At 40.5% G+C, this 17,048-nt stretch overlaps 1 protein-coding gene across 2 annotated transcripts in view; it reads left to right on the top strand.

The window, feature by feature from the left end:
* The window catches only part of LOC124592734 (ATP-dependent RNA helicase DHX33), a 140,231-nt gene that overhangs the window by 53,904 nt on the left and 69,279 nt on the right, over nt 1-17,048 (top strand). For both annotated transcript variants that reach the window (XM_047131865.1, XM_047131866.1), the window contains one exon: nt 2,617-2,782. In XM_047131865.1, coding sequence (XP_046987821.1) covers nt 2,617-2,782 — 166 coding nt within the window. The remainder of the gene's footprint in view (nt 1-2,616; nt 2,783-17,048) is intronic.

The following is a 17,048-nucleotide window of genomic DNA, read 5'->3' as shown; positions in this document are numbered from 1 at the left end:
AGTTGGCATGGCCCTGCAGGCCGCCCAGCAGGTCGACCCCATGGTGCCGGACAAGAGGGGTAATCCCAGCGCATGGTCCAGCGACTGCATGGCTGGGAATTCCATGGTGACGCTGTGTCCATGAAGGAGACATCCCAGGAGTGGCAAAGATGGTGGACTTTGTGAAACCGCAATGGCAGACATTTCACAGTTCGTATAGAAATTAATAGTAGCCAGATGAATCATGGTACCTCAAAAAGAAACATGTACATCACCAATATTTGCACCATGATTCTGATGGTGTAATCAGATTTTCAATACCTTTATTAGTTTAAAGTTTAGTATCTGACGATAAATTATACAAGTAACACCCAGCAACAAATTTCCAAAATCTAAATGGTTCATCCGATTTTGTCGATTGACGTGTCTTTAGAAAGCTGTTAGTGTAAAACCTAAGTTGGTATAAATTACAGGCATCTAACTGGAATAGTACATGAGTTATTGAAGGTCAAAGTGGCCGATTACTGTCAATTACGTCAGGCCATAAGTACTCCACAGTTACACGAAAAAACGGTAGCAGCATGCTTATAAATATATTTATTCATCTATTTCCTTGTTTATATCTGATAGATACTATTCAAGAAGAAATTGGTCAATTATTTACTGTGTTTTAGGAAACACAGAGACATTAGGCTACTGGCTTACTACTGTTCTATTCCTTTGATATATGTTTATTAGATTTGTTTATGTATTTAATAATGTGTGTTAGAGTGTGTTTGTGGTCCAGCCATAGGAATATTTATTTAATTTCAAGTTATTTAAATGTAAATCCAGTATTTCGAATGTATTTCATTATGTTTGTGAGTGTGTTTTGGCTAGGAGACATGACGGGTGCACTATTGCCAATCACAGTGCTCGTTACTAAGGGAGACGATTACCAAAGTGAATGGATGTGGAGTTCTGAATGGTATGGCATGAGGGACAGTTGCACAGGACACGGACAGTTCTGGACAGTTGCAGGAAAGACTTGGAGAGTGGAGCGGTTTGCGTGTATTCGTGGGAAACAGAAATATTGTGTAGTGCCAACTTGTGCACTTGTGATACTTTTGTGGCTTCTGCAGTGAAGATGTAGTATACGTTTGGAAGTGAATATCTCGCAAGCTGTTGTTGTTCGTAACTAATTAAGTGAGGTAGGAATCTATTGTTTCCCTGTTATTCAACTTATATTTTATTTAATTGCTGGACCATCGACATCAGTAAGTGTTTTGCAGTAATAAACGGCATTGTAAAAGGTACTGCTGCTATCATACTCATAATTTAAAGTCATTAAGTTAATTCCATGCTGATTTTATTTAATTGCAATCTTCCATTTATAAATTACTATGTTGCATATAAATTCACAATTGCCGAGTGTTAGGAACCTTCAGCCATTCGATTCATGTGCCTATTCATATTGTATACTGTAGACTCAGCAGTATTTGACTTGTAATGCGGCAACTACGTATCCCAGCCTCTAGACAACGAAACGAGCCAAAACTTTTGATATTTCAACTCTGAGTCTGTGGATACATAGTTGAGGGCCTCAACTATGTGATGGTTGCGATGGTGCTAGTAGTAGTAGTAGTAGTAGTAGTAGTACAAGGTATCCTCCACCATGCACCCTACAGTGGGTTGTGGTATATGTTTGTAGGTGTAGATGTGGATAGATACAGTAGTTATAGCTGAGTACCATATGGAACTGGACCTTTTTGAAATTAAAATGGGGCTGCAAACGCAGGGCAGAAACATTTACCATTATGACAAAGAATGAGCACAAGTAATACTACAGCTGGAACAACAGCTACATAAGGAAGACATCAGACACTGACTGAGGAGCACATAACTGAAAGCTTGTGAATGTATAACCACTTGATTTAGCTGAAAGTCTGAGAAGACCTCATGTTTAATAGACTTTGTATCCTGCTTCCTGGTGTTACCTAAAAATTGTAAAAGCTGTTAATATTTCTAATAGTTTAATCTACATATATTGCAAAAAAGGCTACAAAGTTTCCCAAGCATTGATCAGTAATATCATGAGGTTATAAATTGCATCTATATAAATAAAGTTGGAACTGGTCGCTGTGTTATTGACAGGGATAGTTTGAAACTTCTATCTATGTGTAACATCATGTTGTACCTAATACATTATTTAGCTATTTGTATGACTGTAAGTGTGGCTCAGTGACTAAGAGTTAAATGGTCAGATGATAAATCTGAAGGTTTAGGGTTCAATGCTTGGTCATTCATAGGACTTCTCTACCACTTATTACCTCTGGCAGTGATTTTTATATGTTAAAAATATCAAGTTGCACCATGATTTGGATTCCACATTAAACTGCATGATCTCTGTAACTGTCTGAGTAAGTCTATTGCATTGCTATGCGTGGTAATGCACTGTAGTGTTCATAGGAACCTTCAAGTTGAGCGCCGTCTTAGTTCAGACTCATCAAGGCACAGTAGCTATTTATTTAACACATCACATAAAGGTAAGTTCTAGTAGCTGCAAAAATTGTAGGCTAAACCATTTTGAGAAAGTTAAGCAAACGTTCTAGCACAATATGAAAACAAATGTATGAATTCCATATTTTATTATTTCAGCCAAGACGAGTAGCAGCAATTACTATCTCTCTAAGAGTTGCTCAGGAAATGAACACAAAGCAAGGTGAAATTGTTGGTTACACAGTACGATTTGAAGATGTTACTTCAGAGAACACTAAACTCAAGTACCTAACTGATGGTATGCTGCTCAGAGAAGCTATCTCAGGTATGCAGGAGTCACTTCTAGTTCACTTGATTCATAAATTGTTCATTGGCATGTAAATTAATCACACTAGTTACCTAATTAACAAACTACTTCATAACACTTTTGTTGGTAATCATGATAAATTTTGGATATTTCAAATATTTTTGGGACTTGTGCATTTATTTTGTACATTATGTTTCTTCATACTCAGTGCTTTTTTCTGTGATTGGAAATATTTTACTGCCCTGTGTTGCAAGGATTTACTTTGTTGTAGATTTTGTCAGTAAAGAAAACCATTTTTGATACAGATTTTTTTAGCATTATTTCAAAGGTTTCATTCAGAAATGGCAAAGACCATGTTTATGAATAGTAGAGCTGCCATTAATATGTAAGTACTATTCAACATCAAAGGTTCTTTATATGTTAGTTAACCTTACTTGTTTCAAAATATAATGTAAAGAGAAGGTAAAATGAACTAGTGTGTAAATTGACACAGAACCCTGTCTGTGGGCTCCCTGTCTGCTGCTGAGTGAGGTGATGCTGTACTTGAGACACTGGACATGCATTCAAGAGGAATGTGGTTCAAATTCTCACCATCCGTCCAGACTTAGATTTTCTCTGAGTTCCTTATTGTTAAAGGTAAATGCTGTTGTGGTTGCAACAGATAGACCATGGATGTTTTATCTTACCTTGGATCAATCTTGAGCTTTACTTGCTCTCTGATGATATCATTGTCACTGGAACATTTAAACATTTATTTCTTTCAGTTTTTTACTATGGCTGCAACATTAAGTTTCTGTCAAACTTATTTTTGCTTTGAAACCAATAGCTGCTGTCTGTTAATTGAATGCTCCAATGACTTGTCTACATTCTTGGCCCTCTTAGGTGCATTCTTATTCCATAACCCATAGACACCATTTGTATCACTATTGATCTGCCTCCTTTTCAGACATGATTTCACATTTGTGTCTGTGGAGTATGTAAGATTGGAATGACTGTTTTAAATTCTCTTGGTTTTTGAACCACTTCCTGTAAGTTAAAATTCTCTACCTTTAAACAGCTGTCATTGTCATCATCTTGGGGTATTCAAACTACTGACTGCCAGTAATGGTAAAGTATCCTCCTTGTGTGCACGAAGCAATAAAATGGAGACTCTTCCAGAGATGGGTCAGTTTTACACGTGTGAGAAGAGTCAAGCAGTATGTGACAGAATCAGTTCACAGGAGAAAGAGGGTAATGTCATTCAGTATGCAAGGCTGGTGCTATATTCAAAATTGGCATTTTCATCCCCTAACTCTCAAGATTCGGTCTTTGTTTCTGTTTGGTGCCGAAAGCCCATACTGGGGAAACACAATGGACAAAGTTGTAACCCAGCAGTACGCACCTGGCATTGCCTCACAGTGAAAGGGCATTGTTACAATTGGTGAATCACATAAGTGGTGTTCATCCCCACATCAGATTTGCAATCGAGAGCGAGAGAGATGGCACAGTACCTATCATAGATGTGCTAGTACAATAGAGGACAAACTATTCTTTCTGTTGTTCAGTGTATAGGAAGCCAATTCACACTGAGTGATACCTGGACACAAAAAGTTTTCATCATCTTGTCCAGAAGTGAGCTGTCTTCAAAACATAAACACATAGGACTTGAACAGTTTCTGACAATAACTATTTGCTGTCTGTACTCAAGCAGCTGAATTTTTTTAAGGACAACACCTGCAGCAAAAATGATATCCCAGACCCTTTCAAGTGGAAGTTTTGAAGGACACTTTGTGACTGAGCAGAAGAGGCCAGACCAACAGCATAATGTGGCAGATAGAACACATTCTCCTGAGAAATGAATTGAGATTATTGTTGTGTCCCCATAGTATGTTATGCCGTATGAAGGATAACATATGTCCAGATATGTACAGAATTCATTGTGAATATTTCAGCATTTACATGGGAGCAACCACTTGAACTGTTGCTGTGTGCTGTATATTAAAAAAATGATGTCAACAAGATGGACATGACAGAGCATTGCCTACAGAGTAACCGTGAAATAAAGTTGTAATAAAAAATCAGAATATTTGGCTTATGATAACTTATCTAGATTCAGTTGTAAGAAAGACAGCTGAAATTTCTTTACATAATTTATCACATTATTTCAGTACCATACATGTGTGCTTTGGACACCAAGTAAAAACAAAGTTCAGTGCTAGAAAGTTATGCAGATTCGAGAATGGCAATCGTAAGGATGGCACTGGATTCTCCAGCTCTATTATCCTTTGGTAGAAACTTTACTCTGCAGCTTTGTATGTATCAGGCAACAACTAGTTTAAACTACTGTAGATGATGGCAGCGACAGTTGACAAAAGCTCATGAATTGTAGTTTGGTTAATCAGGCTTAAAAACTAGAGAAATTTTTTGCAGTCACCTTTCATTGGCTATCTGATTGTTAGGCCAAGGTCTTGTCCTCATCATTTTTATGAGTTTCATTTTGAATGGTAAATTTTTTTCACTTCTGATGGCCTATGTTTCAAATAAATGTGGAGTAAAAAAAGGGGAGAGCAGCCCCTTGTGCTGACCTCCTAATTGATCATGTAATGGTAATGTTTAAGTTGTCCCATATTTGGGTCAAGTTCACTGCGAACATTTCATGTTTGTAGGTCTGTTCTTGATCATTTTGGGATACTGTGGTGTTTAATATAAAATATCAGTTATACTTTTTAAGTAGAGCCTTTCTAGTTTGTGTGATCATTCTCAAGTCTCAGACTCATCATGACGTCTTTGTTCAAATTAAGCCCACAAATAAACATGAAGGGACAGATCAAGATAAGATGGATAGTTTTTATGAGGCACTCAGTGATGTAGTTGTTAGAGTAAAGGACAAGGACAGTGTTCTGCTCATGGGTGATTTTAACGCCAGGATTGGAAATCGAACAGAAGGGTATGAAAAGGTTATGGGTAAATTTGGAGAGGATATGGAGGCCAACAGGAACGGGAAACAACTCTTGGATTTCTGTGCCAGTATGGGCTTAGTAATCACAAACTCCTTTTTTAAACATAAGAACATTCACTGGTATACTTGGGAAGGCAGGGGAACCAGATCTGTCATTGACTATATAATAACAGATCAGGAATTCAGGAAGGCTGTGAGGGACACACATGTATTCAGGGGATTCTTTGATGACACTGATCATTATTTAATCTGCAGTGAAATTGGGATTGTGAGGCCGAAAGTGCAGGAGGTCAGGTCCATATGTAGGAGGATAAGAGTGGAGAAACTTCAGGATAAGGAAATCAGGCACAAGTACATAACAGCGATCTCAGAAAGGTACCAGTTAGTTGAATGTAGTCAATTACAGTCATTGGAAAAGGAATGGACAAGGTACAGGGACACAGTACTAGAAGTGGCTAAAGAATGTCTTGGAACAGTAGTGTGTAAAAGTAGGATGAAGCAAACAGCTTGGTGGAATGGTACAGTCAAGGCAGCCTGTAAAAGGAAAAAGAAGGCGTATCAAAAATGGCTACATACCAGAACCCAGGTAGACAGAGAAAGTTATGTTGAAGAAAGAAACAAAGCCAAACAGATAATTGCAGCATCCAAGAAGAAATTGTGGGAAGACTTTGGAAACAGGTTGGAGACTATGGGTCAAGCTGCTGGAAAACCATTCTGGAGTGTAATTAGCAGTCTTCGAAAGGGAGGTAAGAAGGAAATGACAAGTATTTTGGACAGGTCAGGAAAACTGCTGGTGAATCCTGTGGATGCCTTGGGCAGATGGAGGGAATATTTTGAAGAGTTGCTCAATGTAGGTGAAAATGCGATCTGTAATGTTTCAGATTTCGAGGTAGAATGGGATAGGAATGACGATGGAAATAGGATCACATTTGAGGAAGTGGAAAAAATGGTCAATAGATTGCAGTGCAATAAAGCGACTGGGGTGGATGAAATTAAGTCGGAACTCATCAAATACAGTGGAATGTCAGGTCTTAAATGGCTACACAGGATAACTGAAATGGCCTGGGAGTCGGGACAGGTTCCATCAGACTGGACAAAAGCAGTAATCACACCAATCTTTAAACATGGAAACAGAAAAGATTGTAACAACTACAGAGGTATCTCTTTAATCAGCGTTGTGGGTAAAATCTTCTCAGGTATTGTTGAAAGGAAAGTGCGAGTATTAGTTGAGGACCAATTGGATGAAAATCAGTGTGGGTTTAGGCCTCTTAGAGGTTGTCAGGATCAGATCTTTAGCTTACGGCAAATAATGGAGAAGTGTTATGAGTGGAACAGGGAATTGTATCTATGCTTTATAGATCTAGAAAAGGCATATGACCGGGTTCCTAGGAGGAAGTTATTGTCTGTTCTACAAGATTATGGAATAGGAGGCAAACTTTTGAAAGCAATTAAAGGTCTTTACATGGATAGTCAGGCAGCAGTTAGAGTTGACGGTAAATTGAGTTCATGGTTCAGAGTAGTTTCAGGGGTAAGACAAGGCTGCAACCTGTCTCCACTGTTGTTCATATTATTTATGGATCATATGTTGAAAACAATAGACTGGCTGGGTGAGATTAAGATATGTGAACACAAAATAAGCAGTCTTGCATATGCGGATGACTTAGTTGTGATGGCAGATTCGATTGAAAGTTTGCAAAGTAATATTTCAGAGCTAGATCAGAAATGTAAGGACTATGGTATGAAGTTTAGCATCTCCAAAACGAAAGTAATGCCAGTGGGAAAGAAATATAAACGGATTGAGTGCCAAATAGGAGGAACAAAGTTAGAACAGGTGGACGGTTTCAAGTACTTAGGATGCATATTCTCACAGGATGGCAACATAGTGAAAGAACTGGAAGCGAGGTGTAGCAAAGCTAATGCAGTGAGCGCTCAGCTACGATCTACTCTCTTCTGCAAGAAGGAAGTCAGTACCAAGACAAAGTTATTGTGCACTGTTCAATCTTTCGACCAACTTTGTTGTACGGGAGCGAAAGCTGGGTGGATTCAGGTTACCTTATCAACAAGGTTGAGGTTACGGATATGAAAGTAGCTAGGATGATTGCAGGTACTAGCAGATGGGAACAATGGCAGGAGGGTGTCCACAATGAGGAAATCAAAGAAAAACTGGGAATGAACTCTATAGATGTAGCAGTCAGGGCGAACAGGCTTAGATGGTGGGGTCATGTTACACGCATGGGAGAAGCAAGGTTACCCAAGAGACTCATGGATTCAGCAGTAGAGGGTAGGAGGAGTTGGGGCAGACCGAGGAGAAGGTACCTGGATTTGGTTAAGAATGATTTTGAAGTAATAGGTTTAACATCAGAAGAGGCACCAATGTTAGCACTGAATAGGGGATCATGGAGGAACTGTATAAGGGGGGCTTTGCTCCAGACTGAACGCTGAAAGGCATAATCAGTCTTAAATGATGATGATGATGATGATGATGATGATGATGATGAATAAACATGATGAGAGGTATATATTCAATCTTAATTAACCTCTACCACACTGCATGGAAGGTTTGAGTGAATCCAACTATATGTGCTTTTAGAACTATCCATTCAAGCGTGTTTAAAAAGATGCCTTTCCAACTACCCTCTCTGTTATAACGCAGCTAGATTCAAATCTGTTGATCAACGTTGTTGTTTAACCCCTTAACATAAAACCCAGAGTTATCTTGTTTTTGTTATTTTGACAGAAAATCCCGAGTATATTGGGGCAGAAGAAGAGACCTTTGAAAAAGCAAAACCCTGCCTACATCCATTTCAGCACTGATAGTTATGTGTTCGGCTGCTAGAGAGCTGTCATGTTTTGGTTAAGGTGGTTGCAACTGGATATCATCTTTACTGTGTATAGCTTTGGATACATGACAACAAAATATGCACTTTCAAACTCGCTCCTATATTGTTGTTTAGGCAGTTCTTTCAAAAATGGATTGCTATAATGACATTGAATTTAGCAGCAGCTCAGAAAGTGAAGAAGAGTGTGATGTTACCTCATTAGAGACTGAAAGGGACAACAGTTTGTCAATTGAATGGCAACGGCTTGCCAGTGGTACGAGATAAATACATCCACTGTGCTCCAGCCAACTCCTCCGAGGTTTATGTTCACAGGAAACCATTGTGAAATATATGTGTAGGCTTCATAGCTAAACAAAATCTAAAAAATGACTTAGGTCCCAGGATATTCTGGTCAAAGTCCATTGCACAAATATACTTGAGATTTTATTGTTGTTGATTTCCAAAATTCTGTAACTCATTATTTTGAGCTTTAAAAGCCATATTTATGTGACTATATGTAATGTCATTCATTATAGGATGTTTTTCATTAATAGAAGAAATATTATTTTTGGGACATAATTTGAAATAAAAATTATGAAGTTAGTGGGTTAAGCTTGTCAATATGTACAGTATCCATGATCTTTTCTCACATTCCATTAGTTGATTGTCATTTGTTCACACATTATTCACTAAATGTTTGTCAGACGATGTGATATCCCCAAATGATCAACCCTGTTATGTGATTTGTGCCCATGTAAGCAGCCTATTGGAAAAGTAGCCGTGTGCATCCATCTGTTCCAGTACCATTATGAAGAAAATGTACAGAAATAATTGAAGATCACTCATAGAAAATTAAATGTTTATTGATAAAATGGCTTTCAAAGTAGTTTAGTATTTTACATTGAGGTGAACATAATGAAACTTTCTGTAAAGATTGAATAGTGCAATTCAAACAATTTGTGTTTACAGCAGACAGTATCCTGATGCAGACCACATTTTGCAAATAATGGCAGATAGTTGAGTGCTTGTTTCACTAGCCACATCATCATCCACCACCTAGCACCATTAATTCACAGCTAAAAGATGTGGTTGTACTTGAGTATCACCAATATCTTTTAGTAAAATCTTTCTCTTGTTTTACCTCCCCTACTTTCTCCTTTGCCCTTCTCACTTAAACAAGCTTCTGTGGCACCAATGAGTTCATCTGGGTACATGCAGGAGGAGCTGTGTGCAGCAGACTATGAAATGGAGTTGTGTATTGGAAGTGGAAGTTTGAGTAGATGAAGATGGAGACTGCATGTGAGTGGGAAATTAATGAAAATTGGGGGGGGGGGGGGGCTAGTAGACATTGAAGCCAAGGGGATTACATAATCAAAGAGATGCTTGCATGGATTTTGAAGCAACCATTGGAATTGAGCATGTTGTGTTCAGAAATGTGTTCCTCTATTGGATGGTCAATTCCGTGTTCTGCTGTTGGGTGGTCAACTCTGCTTGTGGCTGCAGTTAGATGGTGGCCAGGAGCATCATCGTGGTGCAAAAACTAGTCTCACACCTGCCGCAGATTGAGGTTTTTCTTAAAAAAGAGAGAGAGAGAGAGAGAGAGAACTTTTTTATACAAGCTGTTACTCGGTCATATCATAACCTCCAAATATGTTGTTGTTGTTGTTGTCTTCAGTCCTGAGACTGGTTTGATGCAGCTCTCCATGCTACTCTATTCTGTGCAAGCTTCTTCATCTCCCAGTACTTACTGCAACATACATCCTTCTGAATCTGCTTAGTGTATTCGTCTCTTGGTCTCCCTCTATGATTTTTACCCTCCATGCTGTCCTCCAATGCTAAATTTGTGATCCCTTGATGCCTCAGAACATGTCCTACCAACCGGTCCCTTCTTCTTGTCAAGTTGTGCCACGAACTCCTCTTCTCCCCAACTCTGTTCAATACCTCCTCATTAGTTATGTGATCTACCCATCTAATCTTCAGCATTCTTCTGTAGCACCACATTTTGATAGCTTCTATTCTCTTCTTGTCCAAACTATTTATCATCCATGTTTCACTTCCATACATGGCTACACTCCATACAAATACTTTCAGAAACGACTTCCTGACACTTAAATCTATACTCGATGTTAACAAATTTCTCTTCTTCAGAAACGGTTTCCTTGCCATTGCCAGTCAACATTTTATATCCTCTCTACTTCGACCATCATCAGTTATTTTGCTCCCCAAATAGCAAAACTCCTTTACTACTTTAAGTGTCTCATTTCCTAATCTAATTCCCTCAGCATCACCCGACTTAATTCGACTACATTCCATTATCCTCGTTTTGCTTTTGTTGATGCTCATCTTATATCCTCCTTTCAAGACACTGTCCAATCCGTTCAACACCTCTTCCAAGTCCTTTGCTGTCTCTGACAGAATTACAATGTCATCGGCGAACCTCAACGTTTTTATTTCTTCTCCATGGACTTTAATACCTACTCTGAATTTTTCTTTTGTTTCCTTCTCTGCTTGCTCAATATACAGATTGAATAACATCGGGGAAGGCTACAACCCTGTCTCACTCCCTTCCCAACCGCTGCTTCCCTTTCATGTCCCTCGATTCTTATAACTGCCGTCTGTTTTCTGTACAAATTGTAAATTGCCTTTCACTTCCTGTATTTTACCCCTGCCACCTTTAGAATTTGAAAGAGAGTATTCCAGTCAACATTGTCAAAAGCTTTCTCTAAGTCTACAAATGCTAGAAATGTATGTTTGCTTTTCCTTAATCTATTTTCTAAGCTAAGTCGTAGTTTCAGTATTGCCTCCAAATATAAAACTTGTTTAACGGTCTGACCTGGATGGATTTTGTGGTCAGGGCCATAGCTCTATGACTTATCACCAGTAATGATCTGTTTGGGGAAACGTTGAACTGTTCTTTCAAAGCACAACATATTGTATTTACTTGATTGTAAGACAAGGCTTTTTCCCAAATGCAATATTTGAAAAGTTTGTGGTCGTCTTGTATTTGCAGATTAAACTATCACTGCTGAGGTTAACATTTTTATGTTGTTTAATAGAGTATGTAGGGGTTGTCTTACAGATGGAGCTTTGTATATTGAGGTTATGTGCAGATTTATTTTGAAGGGCAGGGCTTGGTAAACAATACTCATGTTTGAACAGTTTCAAGATTTCCCAATGCACAAAAGCGCCCAATACAGTATCAACATTTGACTCATGCTGTGCTAGTGCAAGAGATATGCGAGAAACTATGAAATAGCCATTAAATTTGACTTCTTTTTTTAAACAAGGAGGAAATAGCACTAATTTCTATCATCTTGCAAACTCTTGTTGTATTTGAACAGGTTCACAATAAAATTTCTTATACATGGATGGGTACTGTGTACAAACATTATATGTTGCTTTTTAAGTAAAAGTAACATTCAAAATTGGAAATGTTGTCTTTCAAAAAACATTACTTGATTCTCAACCAGACCAGTATTTTATTTGATTATTAGAGACAGTAATGATCTATTTAATGGGTTGCAAATGAGAAATTGTATGGAATACAAGATGAAAACGTTAACAGTACCATCTCCTAATCAGTTTTAGAATGTGAAACAAGAAGGAAAATTAATCCTAAATGAAATATCTAATGAACAAAATAAGTCATATTAAACTGTCTGTAATTGTTGTCATGAGAATAAATTACAGTGGCAAGACCTGTCATGGAGATAGATGTTAGTAGATTTTGGGATGAACAAAAGTTCAAGAAATGGCTGAATTGTGACTGCAGTCTTTTGTTTATGAATTAGTTGCTGTTGTACATATGACCTGCACCCCAGAAAATATTGCAGTCTGTGTTTCACTGTTGGTCAAGCACAGCACTACACAAGGGTTGGAGGGGGACAGTGATACCAACTTGAATGAGAATAGATGACTGTGAGGACAGGAGCAGTGAGTGGGCAGCAAATTATGTGATGTTGGTAACCATGATAATCTATACCATCTACTTTGGCTTTGTAGGTGCATTACCAATTTATTATCAGAATTGTGAAACGACTTCAAAGTTGGAAAAATACCCAACAATTGTATTCATTTCTACAAGAGATGGTGAAAGTCTACGAGGGGCCAGCGGTGTACTGATGTGTTTCATGCAGCAATGTTGTTGACATTCAACATGACATATGTTGGAAACAAAAAGGGGGTGTGTCAGCTGATGCTTCTATGCAGCCGGTGAGAGAGTGGTGGGCAGACGATGTGTTTGGAAGCAAGAGATATTGAAGCATTCTCACATCAGTGTTGAAGCAAAAGCTGATATGTATTCGGATAAAAGCAGATGCATTCTCAGGTCCCATGGTAACCACAACCACCGTTATCGCAGGAAGATATAAATTTCACAGCTGTGCTATTAGGATGAAGATTATTAAAAATAGTGATACCACAGACGACAGGGTTCGTAAGTGAAAAATCTAGAAAAGGAAATGGTCTGCAAATTAATGTAGACCATTTCTTTTCATTTATTTAATTTTTCCTTGTGTTATCAAAATGTCGACAACCAATAAATGGCATAAATATAGAATATTCTCACCACAAGAACACACTGATAACAATGAGCATAACACTTTATTTCTTCAAGTATTTGATATAAAAAAAGATTTGCCGCAGAGTGGCTGCCCTATTAGTCCTAGTCACATCGGCTGAAGTAAACATCGGGTTGCACCCGAGGCTGGATGGGCCTACTCTATAAGCCGTCAGCCAGCCGGTAGAAAACAATACAGAGAGGCCGCACATGCATCCGAGAGTGAGGAGGGGGGTCGCTCTACTGGTGATGGCGTCTTGCGACTTCTGTGGTACACCGTACAGCTGCTTGCCTGTATTGTGGCTTTAGAATTTTACATGGGCACTAAAGCCTCCCCCCTTTGGGGGTAGAGCATTGTTGATTCCTTGGGCCAGGAATGGATGCAAGTGACGTGGAAATGGTGCCCGTGTCCATGAAGGTCTCGGAGGTGTGAGGGGGAGAGCAACTCCCGGTCAGCGGAGACCTCGGAATATGAATGAAAGTGGCCAGCGTGGAGAGCACCCCAAAGCCCTTCTGTGGGAAAGTGAGATGACAGGACTGGCGATGGGCAGTCCAAGCAAGGATCCATCACGATGTCCAGTGGTGGTGAGGAAGGTGGAGGCAATTCCGCTGCGGGTTGAGACCAGGAAAGAGACATGAAACTGGGGAGGGGTGAGTCCACCACATGAAGGGGCACTGGAGCAGTTGCTGGTGACTGCGATGTTGAAGGCTCATCAGGTGGCTCGGACACAGGCAGGAACTCTGGCCTATAGGAGACATTGAATGACCGGGGCACTGCAGCGAAGGTGGTGTTAGGAGGAGTGGGTGGCCACCCAGACTTTGAACTGATTTTGATGATGGTACTGGGCCTTCCAGTCTCTTGTCCTGAGAGTGTAGACAGGGTGACCATTCCGATGCACAATGGTTGCTGGTAACCAGTGGGGCACTAACCAAAATCACACCCCAGACTGCCGTCCCTGGCAGAAAGCCACAGTACAGTGGAACATGACGGCAAGTGAGAACCCAGGTAGAGGAATGGAGCCATGTCCACAGCTGGCACCAACGGAGAAGCTTGGCAGAATTATTGGAACCAATAGGACTTGTCTGGTGGGCCATCAGAAAAAGGAACAGTAATGCCTCCTCAGTGGAAAAGTCCTGCAAATGCTTTTTCATGTTGACCTTAAAGATGCGAACTGTGCACTGACGGTGGAAGTGAGAGGAGCGAACATGGGCGAATGCCCAATCTCACATAGAAATCATAAAATTCGTGAGATGGGAACTGAGGCCCTTTGTCTGAAATGGGAGTAACCAGGAGGCCTCCCACAGAAAAAAAATTTTTGGAAGAGTGCAGTTAACAACCTCGGTCATGGCTAAAGTGTCAGTGACTGTCAGCCAAAACATATTTAGAAATGATCCCACAAAATCCACATGCATGTGTTCCCAGGGCTAGGTCACTGGAGGTCATGGGAAAAACGAAGCCTTGGGAACTGCCTGCTGACTAGCACACTGGGGACACACAGCCACCAAATGCTCCAGCTCCTGCTCAATTCTGGGCCAGTACACATGTCTGCCAGGCCAAGGCTTTGGTGTGGGAAACACCCCAGTGTTCCCATGCAACAGCTGTAAGACCTCCAGTTGCAAACTCCTGGGAATGGCCACCCTAGGAGCTGCATTGTCCGTTTAGAGGAGGAGAATACTGTCTAAAATCAAGAGATAATAGGATAAGACAAAATAATTATGAAGCAGATTGGAAGCACTGCCTGGAAGATGCCTGCTGGAAGAGGTGAATGACCTGCTTGAGGACAGGATTAGATGTTGTGGCCCTGGCAACCATGGTACTAGTGATCAGAAACATGTCTACCACCTAGCAGGAGGCAACATCTAAATGGAAATACACTAGCTTCTCTATATCAAAGTCATCAGAGTCCAGACTGACGGGCAGCCAGGATAAGTGTCCACATTGGCATGGTGCCCAGTGAGGCAAAAATGGATGTCATGGTGATATTTGGACAGGAACAATGCCCACTGCTGCGACCAGTGGACCGCCTTATCGGGGACCTGGGTGTATGGACTGAATAACAAAACTAACGGCTTGTGGTCTGTAATGAGTTGGAATTTGGAGCCACACAATAATATGTGAAATTTGGTGAGTGCATGTGCAATGGCCAGGGCTTCCTTCTCAATCTGAGAATATTGTTCCTGTGCTGGATTGAGAGTTTTGGACTTAAACACTAGTGACTGCTCCAAGCCATCTGCATTCTGATGGGCAAGGACAGCCCTCATACCGTATTTTGTTAGGATCAAAAGTTGCTATACACAGTGTTGACCTAAGGCAGGCATTCAGATGGAAAAGACCTGGTCGCATGCCGGAGACCATGAAAACAAAGCACCTTCGTGAAGAAGGTACAGAGGGTACACAATGGTGGATGCCCTGGGAATTAACTAGTGGTAGTAGGCAATTTTATCCAAGAAAACCTGCAATTCATGCAATAGTGTGGGACATGTCAGGTCTGTGATGGCCATGACCAGACTCACCAGGAGTTGGACACCCTGCTGTGACATGGTGTGGGCCAAACGCTCAAGAGGGAAAAATTTAGACATCTGGAGTGCAACACAGGCTTATGGCCCAAAGGTTTTCAAAAAGGGCTTAGAGATTGTGCAGGTGATCACTCATAGTATGTCCGGTAATGACAATGTCATTCAGGCAGTTGAAACATTGCGGAATAGCGGACATGACCTGTTCCAGATAGCATTAAAAATTGCAGGACACTTGCCACACCAAACATTAACTGCTGTAATTGATAAAGGCCAAAAGGCATTTTAAGAACCAGGTATGCTTGGACTCATCCAAGGTTTGATTTGCTTTGGAAAGATCAAGTTTGGAGAAGAATTGACTCCCTGCTAAACAGTGAACAGCTCTTCTAGATGTGGCTTTGAGTATGTGTTGACCACAGACTGTGAATTCATGGTGACCTTAAAATCACCGCAAAGACACAATTTACTGGAGGCTTTCATCATGATAACAACTGGTGTGGCCCATTCACTAGAGGAAATGGGAACCACAACTCTGACAGATGTGAGCTGATCCAGCTCCGCCTTGACTTTATATTTGAAGCTTTTGACAGATGGCCCAACGCTGGGGAAACTCTGATCTATCATATTGGGAGTGACAAGACGCACACAATGGCAACAGGGAGCAGCAGTTGGAACACTGTTTACATGCAGCATGGAAGCCGCCGGATTGGCCAGGTTGCACACAACTTCTTCATCCTCTGCAGACACAGCAGACGCAGCCAGATCAATCCTGCACTGTCACGGCATTGCACTATGCTTCCAGCTGCTGCTCAGGAGCACATGAGGCCTCGTATGACTGGACAATGGACAACACCTCATAGAGGGTAGGGTTTTCTAATTGGAGGGCCCATTGCCAGATTTCGTTATCCAGGGCAGAGCGGATTATAACATCACGAACCATGTTGTTTGCATATACTCTTTAAACTTGGATGTGACAAAATGGCCCTTGCGACTAAGGCCATGGAGAGTCATGGCCCAGGCTCGATTAGACTGATGGGGTTGTTTCTTGCGTTGGTGGAATTCAACCCTAGCAGCTACAATGTGTATGTGGTGATAATAATAGGAAATCAACAACGAGCATAAATTGTCAAAAGACAACGAAGAAGGTTCCTGTAACGGAGCCAACTGCTGCAACACCTGATACAAGGAGGGAGAAATCCAGGACAAATGGCAGGAATGGAGGAGGAAACATAGTCAGAGATGTAAGAGGGGTAAGAGCAACGTCGACACAGTCTGTCACAAGACCATAAGAAGTTCTGTCTGTTATTGCACCAATGTTTGAAGCAGAGCTTCTATCTCCTATATTATAACAAGAAAAAGGTCACAACTGAATGCAAAAAGCTACTGCACAATGTAACATGTGAAAAATGACATTACTCACTGCCAGAGTATTCTGTAACAGATAATAATGAACAC

The sequence above is a fragment of the Schistocerca americana genome, chromosome 2, assembly GCF_021461395.2.
Source record: "Schistocerca americana isolate TAMUIC-IGC-003095 chromosome 2, iqSchAmer2.1, whole genome shotgun sequence".
NCBI classification, from domain to species: Eukaryota; Metazoa; Arthropoda; class Insecta; order Orthoptera; family Acrididae; genus Schistocerca; species Schistocerca americana.
The sequence above is the reverse complement of the archived record's forward strand: the minus strand, read 5'-3'. Positions and strand labels throughout refer to the sequence as shown.